Source organism: Sorex araneus, chromosome 6, assembly GCF_027595985.1.
Source record: "Sorex araneus isolate mSorAra2 chromosome 6, mSorAra2.pri, whole genome shotgun sequence".
In the NCBI taxonomy this organism is placed as follows: Eukaryota; Metazoa; Chordata; class Mammalia; order Eulipotyphla; family Soricidae; genus Sorex; species Sorex araneus.
In genome coordinates this window covers 114,548,799-114,562,263 of record NC_073307.1, presented here as the reverse complement: position 1 = coordinate 114,562,263, position 13,465 = coordinate 114,548,799, and the positions used below count along the sequence as shown (strand labels likewise).

The following is a 13,465-nucleotide window of genomic DNA, read 5'->3' as shown; positions in this document are numbered from 1 at the left end:
TTTTTTTGTTTTCCTTTTTGGGTCACATCCAGCAATGCTCAGGAGTTACTCCTGACTCTGCACTCAGGAATTACTCCTGGTGGTGCTTGGGGGACCATATGGAATGCCAGGGATCCAACCCAGGTAGGCTGCGTGCAAAGTAAAAGTCCTACCCACTGTACTATCGCTCCAGCCCTAAGCCATCATTTTTTTTTTTTTTTTTTTTGCTTTTTGGTTCACATCTGGCAATGCACAGGTGTTACTCCTGGCTCATACACTCAGGAATTACTCCTGGCCGTGCTCGGGGGACCATAAGAGGTGCTGGGAATCGAACCCGGGTCGGCCATGTGCAAGGCAAATGCCCTACTCGCTGTGCTACCGCTCCAGCCCCAGGCTATCATTCTTGACCTGGAGCGGAGGCAGTTGGGCTGCCTGGGATCAAATTCAGAAGTGTGATGCAGGGCAAGCAATTTAGCCACTTGAACCTCTGCAAGCTCATTTATAAAGAGGGGCCTACCAACAGGTCAGCTATAAGCACTCAGCACCCTGCCAATAGCCTTGCTATGTGGTGGAGGTGCTGTCTCGGCAAGGGCCCTACCAGCTTCTGTCCTTCTTGAGTCTGGAATACTAAGGAGCCCAGGCCCTGATACAGAATCTCCAGAATCAGTGTGACTCTCGGGCATTGTCTATACTGAAGGGTGCCTCCCAGGATAATCTCTCCAGGAAGGGGTAAACATGTAGGAGGGCTGGATCAATAGCACAGTGGGTAGGGCACTTGCCTTGCACGCAGCTGATCCGGGTTCAATCCCCGACATCCCATATAGTCCCCCAAGCACTGCCAGGAGTAATTCCTGATTGTGAAACCAGGAGAATAACCCCTAAGCACTGCTGGGTATGGCAAAAAAAAGAAAAAAAGAGAGAGAGACTCCTTCTGCTGTCCTTCAAAAGACATTCCAGACATGGCTTCTTTCACCAAGAAAAGTAAATGTGCTCTGTAAATGTCTTTAAGTTCTGCATTGTCAAACTCCAAGAGGACCTAATTCCATCACATTCTGGGAAGAGAAATGAATGAACTGCCTTCCACCTCAGTTTTAATCTGATTACATTAAAAATAAGGTAATGAAACTGTGGTTGAGGAGAGAAAGTACACACCATGAGTGCCAAAGAACTCCCCAAAGGGATTGGAGAGGGTACAATGGGTAAGGTGCTTGCTTTGCACACGGCTTACCCAAATTCAGTAGCCTGCTCTCATATGGTCCTCTGAGCCTTCGAAGAGTGACCCCTCAACATATAGCTGGCCAGTAGGCCCAGAGCACAGCTGGCTGTGGCCCCCAAACAAAAATCAAACCAAAAAACAAATCCTCCCCAAAGACTAGGATAAGCCAGTAAAGGCTGTGTTTCACGACCCAGATCACATGACAAGGCCAAGAGTCACGGTGTTGCTTCCTTTGTCTGGTGTACTGCAGCCAATAGCCCCTTTGCAGGAGACTGGGGCAGGGGGCATGGGAAACCCCTCCTGGGGGATGGAAGTGTGTCTTTGCTGCAGACAGGCCCATTCATGGGTGGAATCAGTGGCTGGACAACCAGGTTTCAGTGGTGTGAACTTCAGTCATGCCCCAGTCAAGTTCTTGAACTCCTCAAGAGAATTAAATCAACCATTTGAACTTGAAGCTCTCTGCTTATGGGAAGGAATGGAAGATTGGAAAGAATGGCCTATTCAGAAATCAAATCAGAAAGGCCACCAGGGTAAGCATGAAGAAGATGGCCCCAGGGAGCACACTTAGCTCATAAATTAGTCACCAACGACTGGGCACAATCAGAGATGTGCAGGCCTTGTTCTGCTGTGCTGGGATGATGCAATGTGAGCCAGGATAGGCTTTTCATCAGTACACGTCTGAGATCTGACACAGATACATCTCCTGCTGAAGATGTATTCAGCTGAGGTTAGAAGACTGCATTTCCTCTTAGTCCTGTCTGGAGTCAGGCCCTCACCCGAACACAGAAGAGGGTAGATGATACGCCACAGGGTAGAGGTGGTCTGCAGAGTTTGCTCATGGCTCAACGCAAGGGTCTGAGGCCAGCAAATAAAGAAGAGCCTTTCTGTGGCTCAGGGGCAGGGCCTGCACAATCTCTCAGGACAAACGGGCCAACTCGGAACAGAAAAAGCATAGCAGGCACTGAGCAGGCAGGGAAAGACTGCCCCACATGTAGTGCATGCTTGGCCACAAAGCCAAGGAAACTCCCTGGGACTTAGGGAACAGTAATGAATTTTGTTCACCGTTGAGCAGAATAAGTCAAAATACTGAATACTTTTTCAAGTTGCACACCAGCTTGAAACTTTTTCAAGTTGTTCACACAACACCTCCCAGTCTCCTGCCTCTGCCTGCTCAGATGGAGTGCGCAGAAAGGGAGAGATGGGAGCCAATAAATTATGAGATGTGCTGGTGATGCCAGGTCCTAGGAAGCTAACTTGGCATCCTTAGGATTCCTAAACATATATGTGTCACAGACCCATGAGCTATGGTGGCTGCACCGAGTCATCTTCTACTTTATAACTAGTATCTTCCTTAGTCTCAATGAGGGCTACTTAAAACCTACCTGATATGTAAGAATCCTGGGTCTAAAGAATTTTGTCTGGATAAGGGGGCTCAAAACATGGCCCTCACAGCACCAAGAAATGAGTCCTTCAAAGCCAAGTGCTCATACTAAGCCCAAGGTTAGAGCTCTAGCATGTCTCTTGGATATTACAGCTGAGGAGACGGAAAGCCCCAAACCCATGGTGGTGCTTTGGCTACAAGTGCTTTGCATCTTCTGTCCCCATCAATGCACACCCTGGAACGCCCACTGTGGCTGCGGAGCCTTCTTCTGCCCACACCAGCCTCTGCCCTGTGTTCTTCATCACCCTACCTCATCCCTGCACTTCAACCACACCCTAGACTTTTCTCGCCCGGTGCATCTCTCCCATAGGGTCACAATAAGTCTATCTTGACCAAGGAGGCCCTGTACTACAGAGAGAAGTCTCATGGTGAATACCAATGGTTTAATTAGACAATGAGCACAACACAGAAATTAATTTTAGGATGGGGTAGAATGCCAGTTTCTACGGCATCTGTTTTTTTTTTCCAGGAAATAAATGTAGAGGACAGACACTGTAAGTGGGAAGACTGAGGTGGGAAGGAGCTGGGAAGGTGAAATTAGGAATAAGAAGACTAATCTTTGTTGCTGTTGTTGTTGTTGTTGTTGTTTGGCTTTTTGGGTCATACTCGGCAATGTATGGGGGTTACTCCTGGCTTTGCACTCAGAAATTACTCCTGGTGGTGCTCAGGGGACCATATGGGATGCTGGGAATCGAACCCAGGTCAGCCGTGTGCAAGGCAAATGCTCTACCCTACCCGCTGTTCTATCACTCCAGCCCCAAGATGACTAATCTTTTGCTCTTTGATTTCTTCCTCTTAAAAATTTAAAGAAAATATGTCATAATGAAAACAACTGTTACTAGGTAGTACAAATATGGGTGTTTAATATTCTTGGCACTTGTTCTCTTGTTACATCTTAAATATAACAAAAACACAAGCTTCACAGTAAATCTTGGCACATACCCTGAGTTAACAGCCATTCCTTTAGGAGAACCCAACTTTAACTGGGGCTTTCAGGTTTGAGGACCAAACCAGGGCGACTCTCTATTCTGTGCTTGACGGTTGCTTCCAGCAGAGCTTGGGGGATCATGTGATGCTGGGGGATGAACCCAGGCCTCTGACTTGCAAAGTATGTGCTCCAGCCACTGAACTATCACTTCAATCCAGAAACTAAGAGGTTTCTGTTTGTTCATTTTATTTTTGGGCCACAGCCAGCAGTGTTAAGAGTTACTCCTGGCTCTGTGCTCCACTAGTGGTGGTGCTCAGGGGACTATATGGGATACTGGGGGTCAAACCAGAGGTGGCTGTGTGCAAGCTGTTCTATCTCTCCAGTCCCTAACCTAGATATTTTATTATTGTTATTGAAAATCTTTCTGAAAAGTTTTGGCATACATGCTTCCAATTTAATATTATAACGTTTAAATATGATTGACTTTTTTTTTTTTTTTAAAGAGTGTGAAGCAGGCAGAGTAGCCCTGAATAAGGAGGCAGTCAGGGAGGAAAGTCATTCTGGAGAGGGCTGGAGCCAGCTTGTCCCGGCTGTATTCTCCCCCAGATTCTGAGCAGCACCCCAAGCACCCCAAGAGTCTCCCTGCAGCTCCACTCTGCCGCCCTCCTGGCTCGCCGCTGAAACCAGTTAGTTTTCCTGAAGCACAAAGGAACCAAGGCCGGTGTGGCTCCCTGAGCCCACAGAGGGGCCTTCTCCCGGCAAGAGGACGCAGGGCATCCCCTCGCAGGCTCCAACTGAAGTGGTTCTGCCTGCTTCCTCAATCCACCCTCACCTCTTGGTAGCAATCTTGCTGCTTTTTTCTACAGTGCTCATTTTGTTTTGTTTTGGAGGGAGGGGTGAGTTGGACCCGGTTGTCTACTCAGGGCTTACTCCTGACCCTGTGCTCAGGGATCAGTCCTGGAGGAACTCAGGGGACCGTGTGTTGTCCTGGGGATTAAACTCTGATTGGATGCAAGCATGGCAAGGGTCCTGCCTGCTACTCTGTGCCTCCTGTTCTGTTCTGATAAACCTCCTTGGTGGGGCTTTGGTCATTTTCACACACCGAGCATTCTTTTCATTCACGCTGAGGCTTCCGTTCTGCTTTGCGAAAATTCCTCCTGAAGAGCTCCCCTCACTGGGGACAAGCGGCTGGAAATATCGCATTTCCCCAACAGTATGGCCAAAAATAACAGAAAATTTGAGTGTTCCTCGAACAAGAGACTTTGCTTATTCAACCCGCCATGCCCCGCGTCTCACAGGCCCGGGACGAACGCAGTGGGCTCGAGATGGGGAGTTTGCTGGACTGAATTAAGTCATCCTTTCTGTGACTTTAGAGTCCAGATCGATGTGGCAATCTTAAGCTTTCGGTAAAACAATCCTCCTTTTTACAAAAATTAAAATTAAAGTCCACCCATTTGGGGGTGCTCGAGCTCATAAACAAGCACTCTGAGAACCACTGGTGTTTGCAGAAGCAGAAGGCTGGCTGACCTTTGGAACTTCTCTAGCAGATGTTTAGGAGTGTGCTTTCATAGCTAGCGTGACTCATTTGTGACTGTGGCAAAACAATGGCCATTATTTTCTTTTTATTGGGGTGTGTGTGCCACAGACAGAACCAAGAATCTTTTACCTAAGGAGCATGCCCTCTACCACTGAACTATACGCCCAGCCTTCACCACCCTCTTTTTAGTCTGTTCTCTTCTAAGGAATAAGGTAGAACAGGTGATAGGGCGGAGAATATTTCAGTGGGGGAAGGGCTAGGAGGACCCTAGGATTCTGCATACAAAGCACTCCAGCCCTGAGGCCTCGCCCACCCCTTGGTGAGCCTTCAAAGGCCACAGAAAATGCCTAGCAAGAGTGGGTGGAATATTTGGGAAGAACTGTACGGCAGGTAGGGTGTTTGCCTTGCATGTGGTTGACCTGGGTTTAATTCCTGGCATCCCATATGGTCCCCTGAGAATAACCAAAAGTAATTCCTGAGTGCAGAGCCAGGAGGAACCCCTGAACACTACTGAGGGGTGTGGCTCAAAAAGCCAAAAATAGAGTGGGTGGGCAGCCGAGAAGCAGGTATTTCTCTCCTTTCCCTCTGCCGCAAGCAGAGGGGTTTGGCAAATACTAACCGGACAGCCAGAAGACTCGGGATGCTAAGGCTCCGAGTGCGCTTCTGCTCAAACCATTTCCACTCTTTCATAAAGAACCGTGAAGGTTTCAAATAAGGTTTTAATCCGAAACTTCAAGTCTGGGTGCTTTAAATCAAGGCTACAAAGTCCGAGACTGAAATGAGGCTGAGGCATCCTTCCTCCCCGGGAAGTGGAGACAGCCACGGAGGCAAGAAGGCTGCCAGGGAAGTCAGTCCTTCTTGCAGGAGCCTGGGCTAGGAGCAAGCAAACCGTGCCTCCAGCTTTTCAGGAGGTCAAGGAGAGGCACGCTTGACTTAGTCTCTACTGGAGGGCCACAGGCCTCTGTGTACCCTGCAGAAAAGAAGTTCTTTGATTTTTGAGCACATGAAGAAAAGGGAGGGCTCCTGGGCCGAGGCAGTGCCTGCAAGGGATGGCGGAGACGGTTGGTGGCCAGGAACCTGGGCATCTTCTCAGGCACAGTAATACCTTTTGTCGGTTGGACTGTCCCTGCCACTGCCACCACCCCTAAAAGCTGTCCTTGCTGGCTCCTGGGATGTCGAAACTCTCTGTAGCAAGTTTATCTCATTAGGTAGTGTGGGAGGCAGAGAAGACGCGCTATCAGCCCGACCCCGCGGTGAACTCTGTGAAGCTGCTCCTTCCCGTCTCCCACAAACAAGTTGGTCGCCTGCTTGTGAGAACCCAGCAGGAGAGGGTTGACTGGGCAGGGAAACCCACTGTGCCCTGTCAGCCTCAACCCCTGGGCCCGCTTCCTGGCACTGATTGCTGAAGAAAGTTTGGGCTGAAAGGCCTACAGGAGGTGAAGGCCACGACAAAGCCGCAGGCAGGTGGCTGCTGTCTTGCCGTCCTTGAACTATCCTGAAGCACTCAGGGCGGTGACTCAGTGGCTCTGCAGTAGCTCTGACCACCACGCACTGAGTTCCTTAGGGACCACACCCCACCCCCACAGCGTCAGACGCCTCGAAGGCTCAAAGTTTAAAGTTCCCCTTACAAAGAAATGTGGGTGATGGGTGAAGAGCTGGCAACAAGGCTGCGCCCCTCCCCAGGGAACTCGAGGATTCTGGAGGCTTTCTGCAGCACATGGTGAAGCGAAGCCCACCCCTACCCCGGCCCCCAACCCCCCATCCCCACGATAAGTGGCCTCCGAGAGAGTGGTGGTTCTGAGTTCAGGAAGGTGGGCATCCAAGGCCCTCACTTCACCCTTCAGCAGGCCCGGTGGCTTTCAGCAAGTGAAACACCGGGGGCCCTGGGGGGCAAAATTTCCATCCTTCACAATCTTCACCGTGCACTGACTGCACATGGGAGAGAGTTTAAGGAGAGAACAGCTCGCGCCCATCTCTCCCTTCCAGAGCCTGCAGGAGGGTGGCTCACTACCGAGTCTCCCCTCCTCACTCTACGTGGGTTCTTTCTGCGACACTTATCTGGTGGGAACCTACATTTCACTGCCCAATTTACACAGCCAGCTCTGTGAAGAGAAAGCCGGCTGTCAAGTGCCCGAAGCCACGAGCGCCAGGCTTAGGACACTCCCTCGGTGTCGGCTGATAGGGAGAAACAAAGGATTCCATTCCGCCCAAAAATAACATGGCAGAAGGAAGGAAGGAAAGGAACAAGAAGATGGTCCTTAAAGCCCAAACGGCACCAGTTGTTAGGCTGCTGCCTCCTCCATGCCTGCCCTAAAGGAGAGGAAGCCATGGCTGAAGGGGGCTGGCAGGAGCAGGGAACTCGATCTGTTTGGGAGGAGGGCTTCTGAGCCCCAGGCCTCCCCTGTCCCCCACCCCCAGCAGAGCTGGGGGAACCATGTGCCATGTGGTGCCAGGAGTCAAACCCAGGTTTCCCTCATGCAGAGCATGCACACTGCATCTCTGCGCCATCTCCATGGTCCAATCTTTTTTTTTTTTTTTTAAGAAAAGAAAAGAAAAAAATAAAGCAAATGTTTGTGTGAGTGTGTGCAAAGGACTGATGAAATGGCTCCACTGATGAAGATTCCTGAAGTCACCACATGAGAAAAGAGAATGTTCTGTGCGTCTCCCAGAGAGCCCTTCTGAAGGGGAGAGCATTATCCTTCACTTATTGGGGGGAGACTCCAGTGGAGGGCCGTGGACCCTGCTGTCCACAGGAACCATATGACAGTGCAGAAATAGAGCGGTTCATAACATTGGAAATACACACGTGATACCTGTCAGCTTCTTTGTACATCATTAATTCATTAGCTCAGAGAAACTAGAAACAGAGTCAGGATTTGAGCAAACAATGGGGTAGTTACATCCACATAGAAAGAACTGCACCTTGGTTAAAAAGCAGGATCTATAAAGTTATCTTAGTCTTCCAACTGCTCAGCCAGTGCAGCTAAAAGCCAGCCACCATCAGCCACACGTGCGAGCGAGCCAGCATGCTGCCCACTGCAGAGGGCGCCCAGATGCTCCTGCCTGCCCCTACGCGATTCCACAGCCATCCTGGTCTGCATACAAATAAAAAAGTCAGAGCACTGTGGGAAGCATCCCCGGGCTCACCACTTTAGCTCTTTAGCTGTGGAATCGTACTTTTGTCCTTGGGAAGAAAAACACAAATTTACTTATGTATGGGACGCACTTAGAACAATTTCTTAAAAAGCACATGGAAAAGAAAAAAGGACTACAAGTTCATTTTTATTATAAAGTAAAGTCCTCAGTGAACTATAGCATCTTTGCATTTCCAAAACAAGGCGTGGGGGTGTCCATGTGTTTTACTGCAAATTTTGAAAGGGGTTGAGAGTAGAGAGCATTTACATTTAAAAATCTGTCCATGCCTCCATATTTGCTAGAAATATATTGTAAGAGACTGGAACATTAAATGCAGGGAAAAGAAATTAAACTTTAGTATATATGGAATTGCAAACATTTGATCAAGAGTTTCCCCATTTCTAATATCTGTCCTTTTTTAAGGTCCATACCTTATAGTTTTCATAAGTATTCTTAAAACTACATGAAAAAACACAACTTAAAATAATTTCTAAATATTCTTTTAAAAGTAGTTTCTTGACGACTAGCACGGGAGTGATTCTCTTTTGGTATTTCTATAATTTTGCATGCTTGGACTTTTTTTTTTAAATAAATCACATTTTTTGTGCCGAAAAGTTATCAAGACCAGCTCTCTGCTGCGTTTGCATTGTTATTAGGAACACACACACACCACATACACACACACCACACACACACATACACACACACTCTGAGCTTAATGTGAGGCTAGTACAGAAACAGAGAGATTAGACACAAAGAAATGTAAACAGCTCTCACATGCAAGGAAACTAGGTTACGAGAATCCCAGCACCAGGCTTTCACCAGTCACCATGGAAAACAGGAAGTGAGATGCATAGCAACCACAAGCCAAAAAGCAGGAAAGCGCATACCTTTAGCTTGGAATGAAAATCACGAGATTTCCTTCTGGCAAGAACCTGAATGTGACTAGACACCTGCAGGGTAGGGGAAGGGAGGAAAACAAAGGAAAAGCCTGTAACCATGGAGATGAAAAGCCCCCTACAACTGGGCAAGCCAGACGTACCTTAATGGCGGCTTGAATTTCTCGAACTTTCTTTCTTGCTAAGACCTGTATATGACTAGACACCTACATTGTTCGGGTTTATGAAGGGAAACAAAACAAAACAAAACAAAACAAAAAAAAGGAAATCAAATATAAAATTGCTACTCCTTCGGAGGGTTTCGGGGGCAGGGGGGCGGGGGTGGGGGGAGGTTATTTGCATCTCAACAAAGCTCTGCAGTTAGGAATACACAGTCCCAGCCAGACCAAGCCCCCAGCGCTGCTCTAAGCTTTCAGACTGGGTCACCACTGCAGTGACTGGATTCTGGAGGAAAGTTCAGGCTACTCACATCTGTCAATGGAAGAAACCAGGGGCACAGGCGGAGAAAGGGGAAAGTGGGTGGTTTACTTTATAAAATTTAAAAGGTGGGGGTAGAGGTAAATGAAATATTTATCTCTTCTCGGTATCAGGAGGGGAAATCCCCCTCTCCCCCCCACACCACAATTTAGAAGAGACTCCATAAATTAGCACATTCTGCAGCATCAAAAAGCTGAAGCTGTTGGTTGTATTCTGATCTCATTAAGAGCTCTGGATTCTGTAGCAAATGTTAAAATAATACTGACATGTAAATTAGATCTCAAAGAGAAATGGAAAGACCCAGTTAGCAGAGCGGGATTTCTCCCCCTCTTATAAATATCATTAATCCTTCCACTCTTTTGGGTATTGACTGGGTGCCAAGTAGATTTGCATATTATTACAAAGCAAAAAGTGTGAATACAGCCAGCCAGCCATCCTGTTAAAAATCTGGGTTGAAAACCATGCGGGTTTGCTGAACAGCACATTCACGTTGGAGAGGTATCAGCAACGGCTGCCTGAAACAGCCCCGGGATGCCTGGGTGTGGAAAGCAAGCCAAGACCCGCTTCTGAGACAAATGATTCTACTGGGCAAACAAATTTGCATCTCCTTCAGTGGGGCTTGGTTAAATTTAGAAGCATCCCCCAGTGAAGGGGTCGGGCATGTGACCAGAACTCATAGGCAGCCCCCCCACACACAGCCGGGTTGACTTTCTGTGCACTGGGAATCAGATTTCTCTTCTTTCTGAAATTTAGAACCCTCCATTCAGAAGTTCAGAGACTCTGCCTGCAAGGCAAGGACTTTATTTCCAGCATTCTAGCGGCTCTACGAGCAGAATCCGTGAGCGCTTACGTTCTCTTCTCTTTGCTTTTGCACTTATTTCCATTCTTTTTTCAGCTTGTGGTTTTGCAATTTTTTTTCCCCTTAAAAGTACAGAGTAGCAGGAACTCCCCCCATCCTCTCCCTCTTCACCCCTCCATCAGGCTCCCATGTTTACTGATTGTCACCCGAGAGAGTTTGCTCTCAGGTGAATGACTTGAGGCCGGTCACTGTTGGGATCGGGGTGGAGGCGAAATCCATCCCACAGACAATGTCAGACTCTGAGCGCGGGCGGGAGTGGGGGGGGGGATAGGAAAGGGGAGACCCCGCTGCCCTCGCTGCTGACTCAGCTGCCAGGCTCCTGGAAGAGGGAGGCCTATGGAGCAGGGCTGGGGGAATGCTCCCCCTCATCAACACTCGGATCACAACTCATCTCTGAGCACAGAGTGGGAATCTGTCGCTCAAGCTTAACCGAACAGCAGTTGGGCTTGCCTTTGGGGAGGACTACAGCTTTTAGATCTATGCCAGATTGATCAGCATAGGTCAATCTTTATAAAGTAATGTCTATATATTTATGTATGTATATATATATTTTTTTTTTCTGTAAACAAATCATCCGTGAGATGTATTTGGTCCTTTTACCCTTTCTTTTTCTGTTTTTAAAAAACAGTCATTTCTCATCCACTCCAGTTTTAAACTGGGCCAGAGACACGGGCTGCTTTATATCAGAAAGAACAAGGAGAGCAGAGCCCTGACAAGGCGGAGGGGAGCGAACCACAGAGCTTGGTCTTTCGGCAACTTCACTTCAGTCAGCAGCTACTGACAAAAGGCCATAGCTGGAGGAGATAGGGTTCCCTGGGTGCACATCACTCGGCATCAAATTCAGGCCAATAATCACGGCTGCTAGTGTTACTTTTTCATTGAAATGATGACTAAACATGTACATCAGCCCAGGGTTTTACAATACGCAAAATCTCAAAACGTCATGACTCACATATGTCTTTTGCACCTGCGGAGGTTGTAATGTCTGCAGATGCATGGTTTGGGAAAGCCGTGTTTTCCAATGCAATTAATACAGGAACAGTTCGGTAGACTGTCCTTGGTGGGGAAACTTCCCCATGTGTGTTGAGGTAGAACCCAACACCACACAGTACAGGGTCACTTGAACTGTTGAACATCGAGGTGGAGCCAGTGTTAAGACACCTGCACGCTGACATCCTTACAGGGAAGGCAAACGGGGGGCTCCTGGGAGCCAAAGCACAGACAGCCACTGCAGCCAATGCCTCGTGGGCCATTCGCTGACATGCATGACCTTCCAGGGAGGTGGTTTTACCTGTTTTCTGGTCCTCGTCTTCCCTGTCCTGAGTTTGATGTATCTGGCTATCAATTCATTCCTACCTGAAAGAAAGATGAATGTACAATAAGCTGGGTGGCTTTAGCATGACAACAACAACAATTTTGAAAACTACAAGTAGAATTCAAGAAAAGTGTTTCTTTTTTTAAGTCACAGCTTGCATGTACTAATGTTAGAAAAATAACTGCTGACAAAAATACTGACAAGGGGACATTAGGATCAAGGGCTTTTGGTTTTGAACCCTGATCAGCAATGGGTTGTCATTTGTATAAGAAAAAAAAAATACAAGGAAGGATCAGTGAGAGAGTATACAAACTCCTGGTTCTATTCTAGTCTCATTTTTCAAGTTCATTCATCCTCACCCAGGATTTTATCCACGGTAATGCTAGCTAGACTCACAGACACAAGTTGATGAACTGTTGTGGCCATCAACACCACACAACGATAAGCAGCTAACAGTATGAAGACCATATACAAGTTTCTGTCAGGGTGGGCAGCAGAGAAAGAAAATGGTTAAATGCATTAAGTCTCAAATAGATAACCTGGCTTAAAATAATTATGACAGGAAAATCTACCCCTGAAGCTAAGAGAGGAAACACATTACTAAACATGCCATGAAAAAGACACAAATAGTGATACAAGACAGTGGCCTGCAGCTGCCTACGGTCATATCTAGAATGCTCACTGTATCATTAGCATCCGCTGCTTTTGCCCCCTGACATACTGCACATCAGAAGAGAGCAAGAGCTTCTGTTCCCTTAAGTCTCACCAGCACCAAATGGGCACCAGAAGAAAACAACACCGCCCCCTGGAATCCTGGGATGTGGCCCAACTATGCCCCCCCACCCCTCCCCACTCTCCAGCTCCCTACCACTAGCGGAAAGCATGAATGAGGACCAGTGAGGCATGGGGTGTCCTGCACTTTATCTTAGCCAAAAGGCCAAGAAGCGATTGGGATGGGGTGTCCTTATGGGAATCTTGTCTCCCAAATTCTAAAGACTGCTACCTCCTGTGGCTGCCTACAAAATCCAGGCCCCCCATGTGCCTGTGTTAAGAATGTGTGGATACTCTCACCACCACCTGCCAGCTAAGGAACTATGGAATCTTGGGGATGGAAAGCATGGAATGACTTACTCCCACCCCTAGACTCTAAATCTTAAAATGCTAGTTTAAGCCTAAACTAGCACATCTGAAATTGAAATTTTTGTTGTGGTTGGTTTTGTTACTTCAGTGATGAGGGTTTTTTTTTTCTTTTTGGGTCATACCCAGCAATGCACAGGGGTTACTCCTCCTGGCTCTGCACTCAGGAATTACTCCTGGCAGTGCTCAGGGGACCATACGGGATGCTGGGATTCAAACCTGGATCAGCCACATGCAAGGAAAAGGCCTTACCCATTGTGTTGTCGCTCCAGCCCCGTTTAGTGATGCCGTTTGAACCCAGAGCCTTAGCCCTGCAAGACAAATACTCTACTGCTGAGCTACATTCCTGGTCCTCATTCTATCTTAAAACATGTTTAGAAATTAAAATATAAATATAGACCCTCTATATTTATATTGTGTTGGGTGCTTCCTGTAGCTTCCGTCCCTGGGGTTTCCTCTCAACAAGAACAAGGCCTGTCACTTTCGCCCAGACCCGCCTGTCAGATAACTGACAGCTCTCAGTCCTCCTGCAGCTGTGCCCA

General features: G+C 47.8%; 1 protein-coding gene across 4 annotated transcripts in view; it reads right to left on the bottom strand.

Annotated features, from left to right (window-relative positions):
• Window positions 1-13,465, bottom strand: part of TEAD1 (TEA domain transcription factor 1) — a 280,154-nt gene that overhangs the window by 58,751 nt on the left and 207,938 nt on the right. For 3 of the 4 annotated variants that reach the window (XM_055142567.1, XM_055142568.1, XM_055142565.1), the window contains 2 exons: window positions 11,763-11,827; window positions 9,127-9,189 (listed from right to left, as the gene is read on the bottom strand). In XM_055142567.1, coding sequence (XP_054998542.1) covers window positions 9,127-9,189; window positions 11,763-11,827 — 128 coding nt within the window. Of the gene's footprint in view, window positions 1-9,126; window positions 9,190-9,278; window positions 9,342-11,762; window positions 11,828-13,465 lie in introns of all 4 variants that reach the window. The other variant, XM_055142566.1, reaches the window with a different exon arrangement.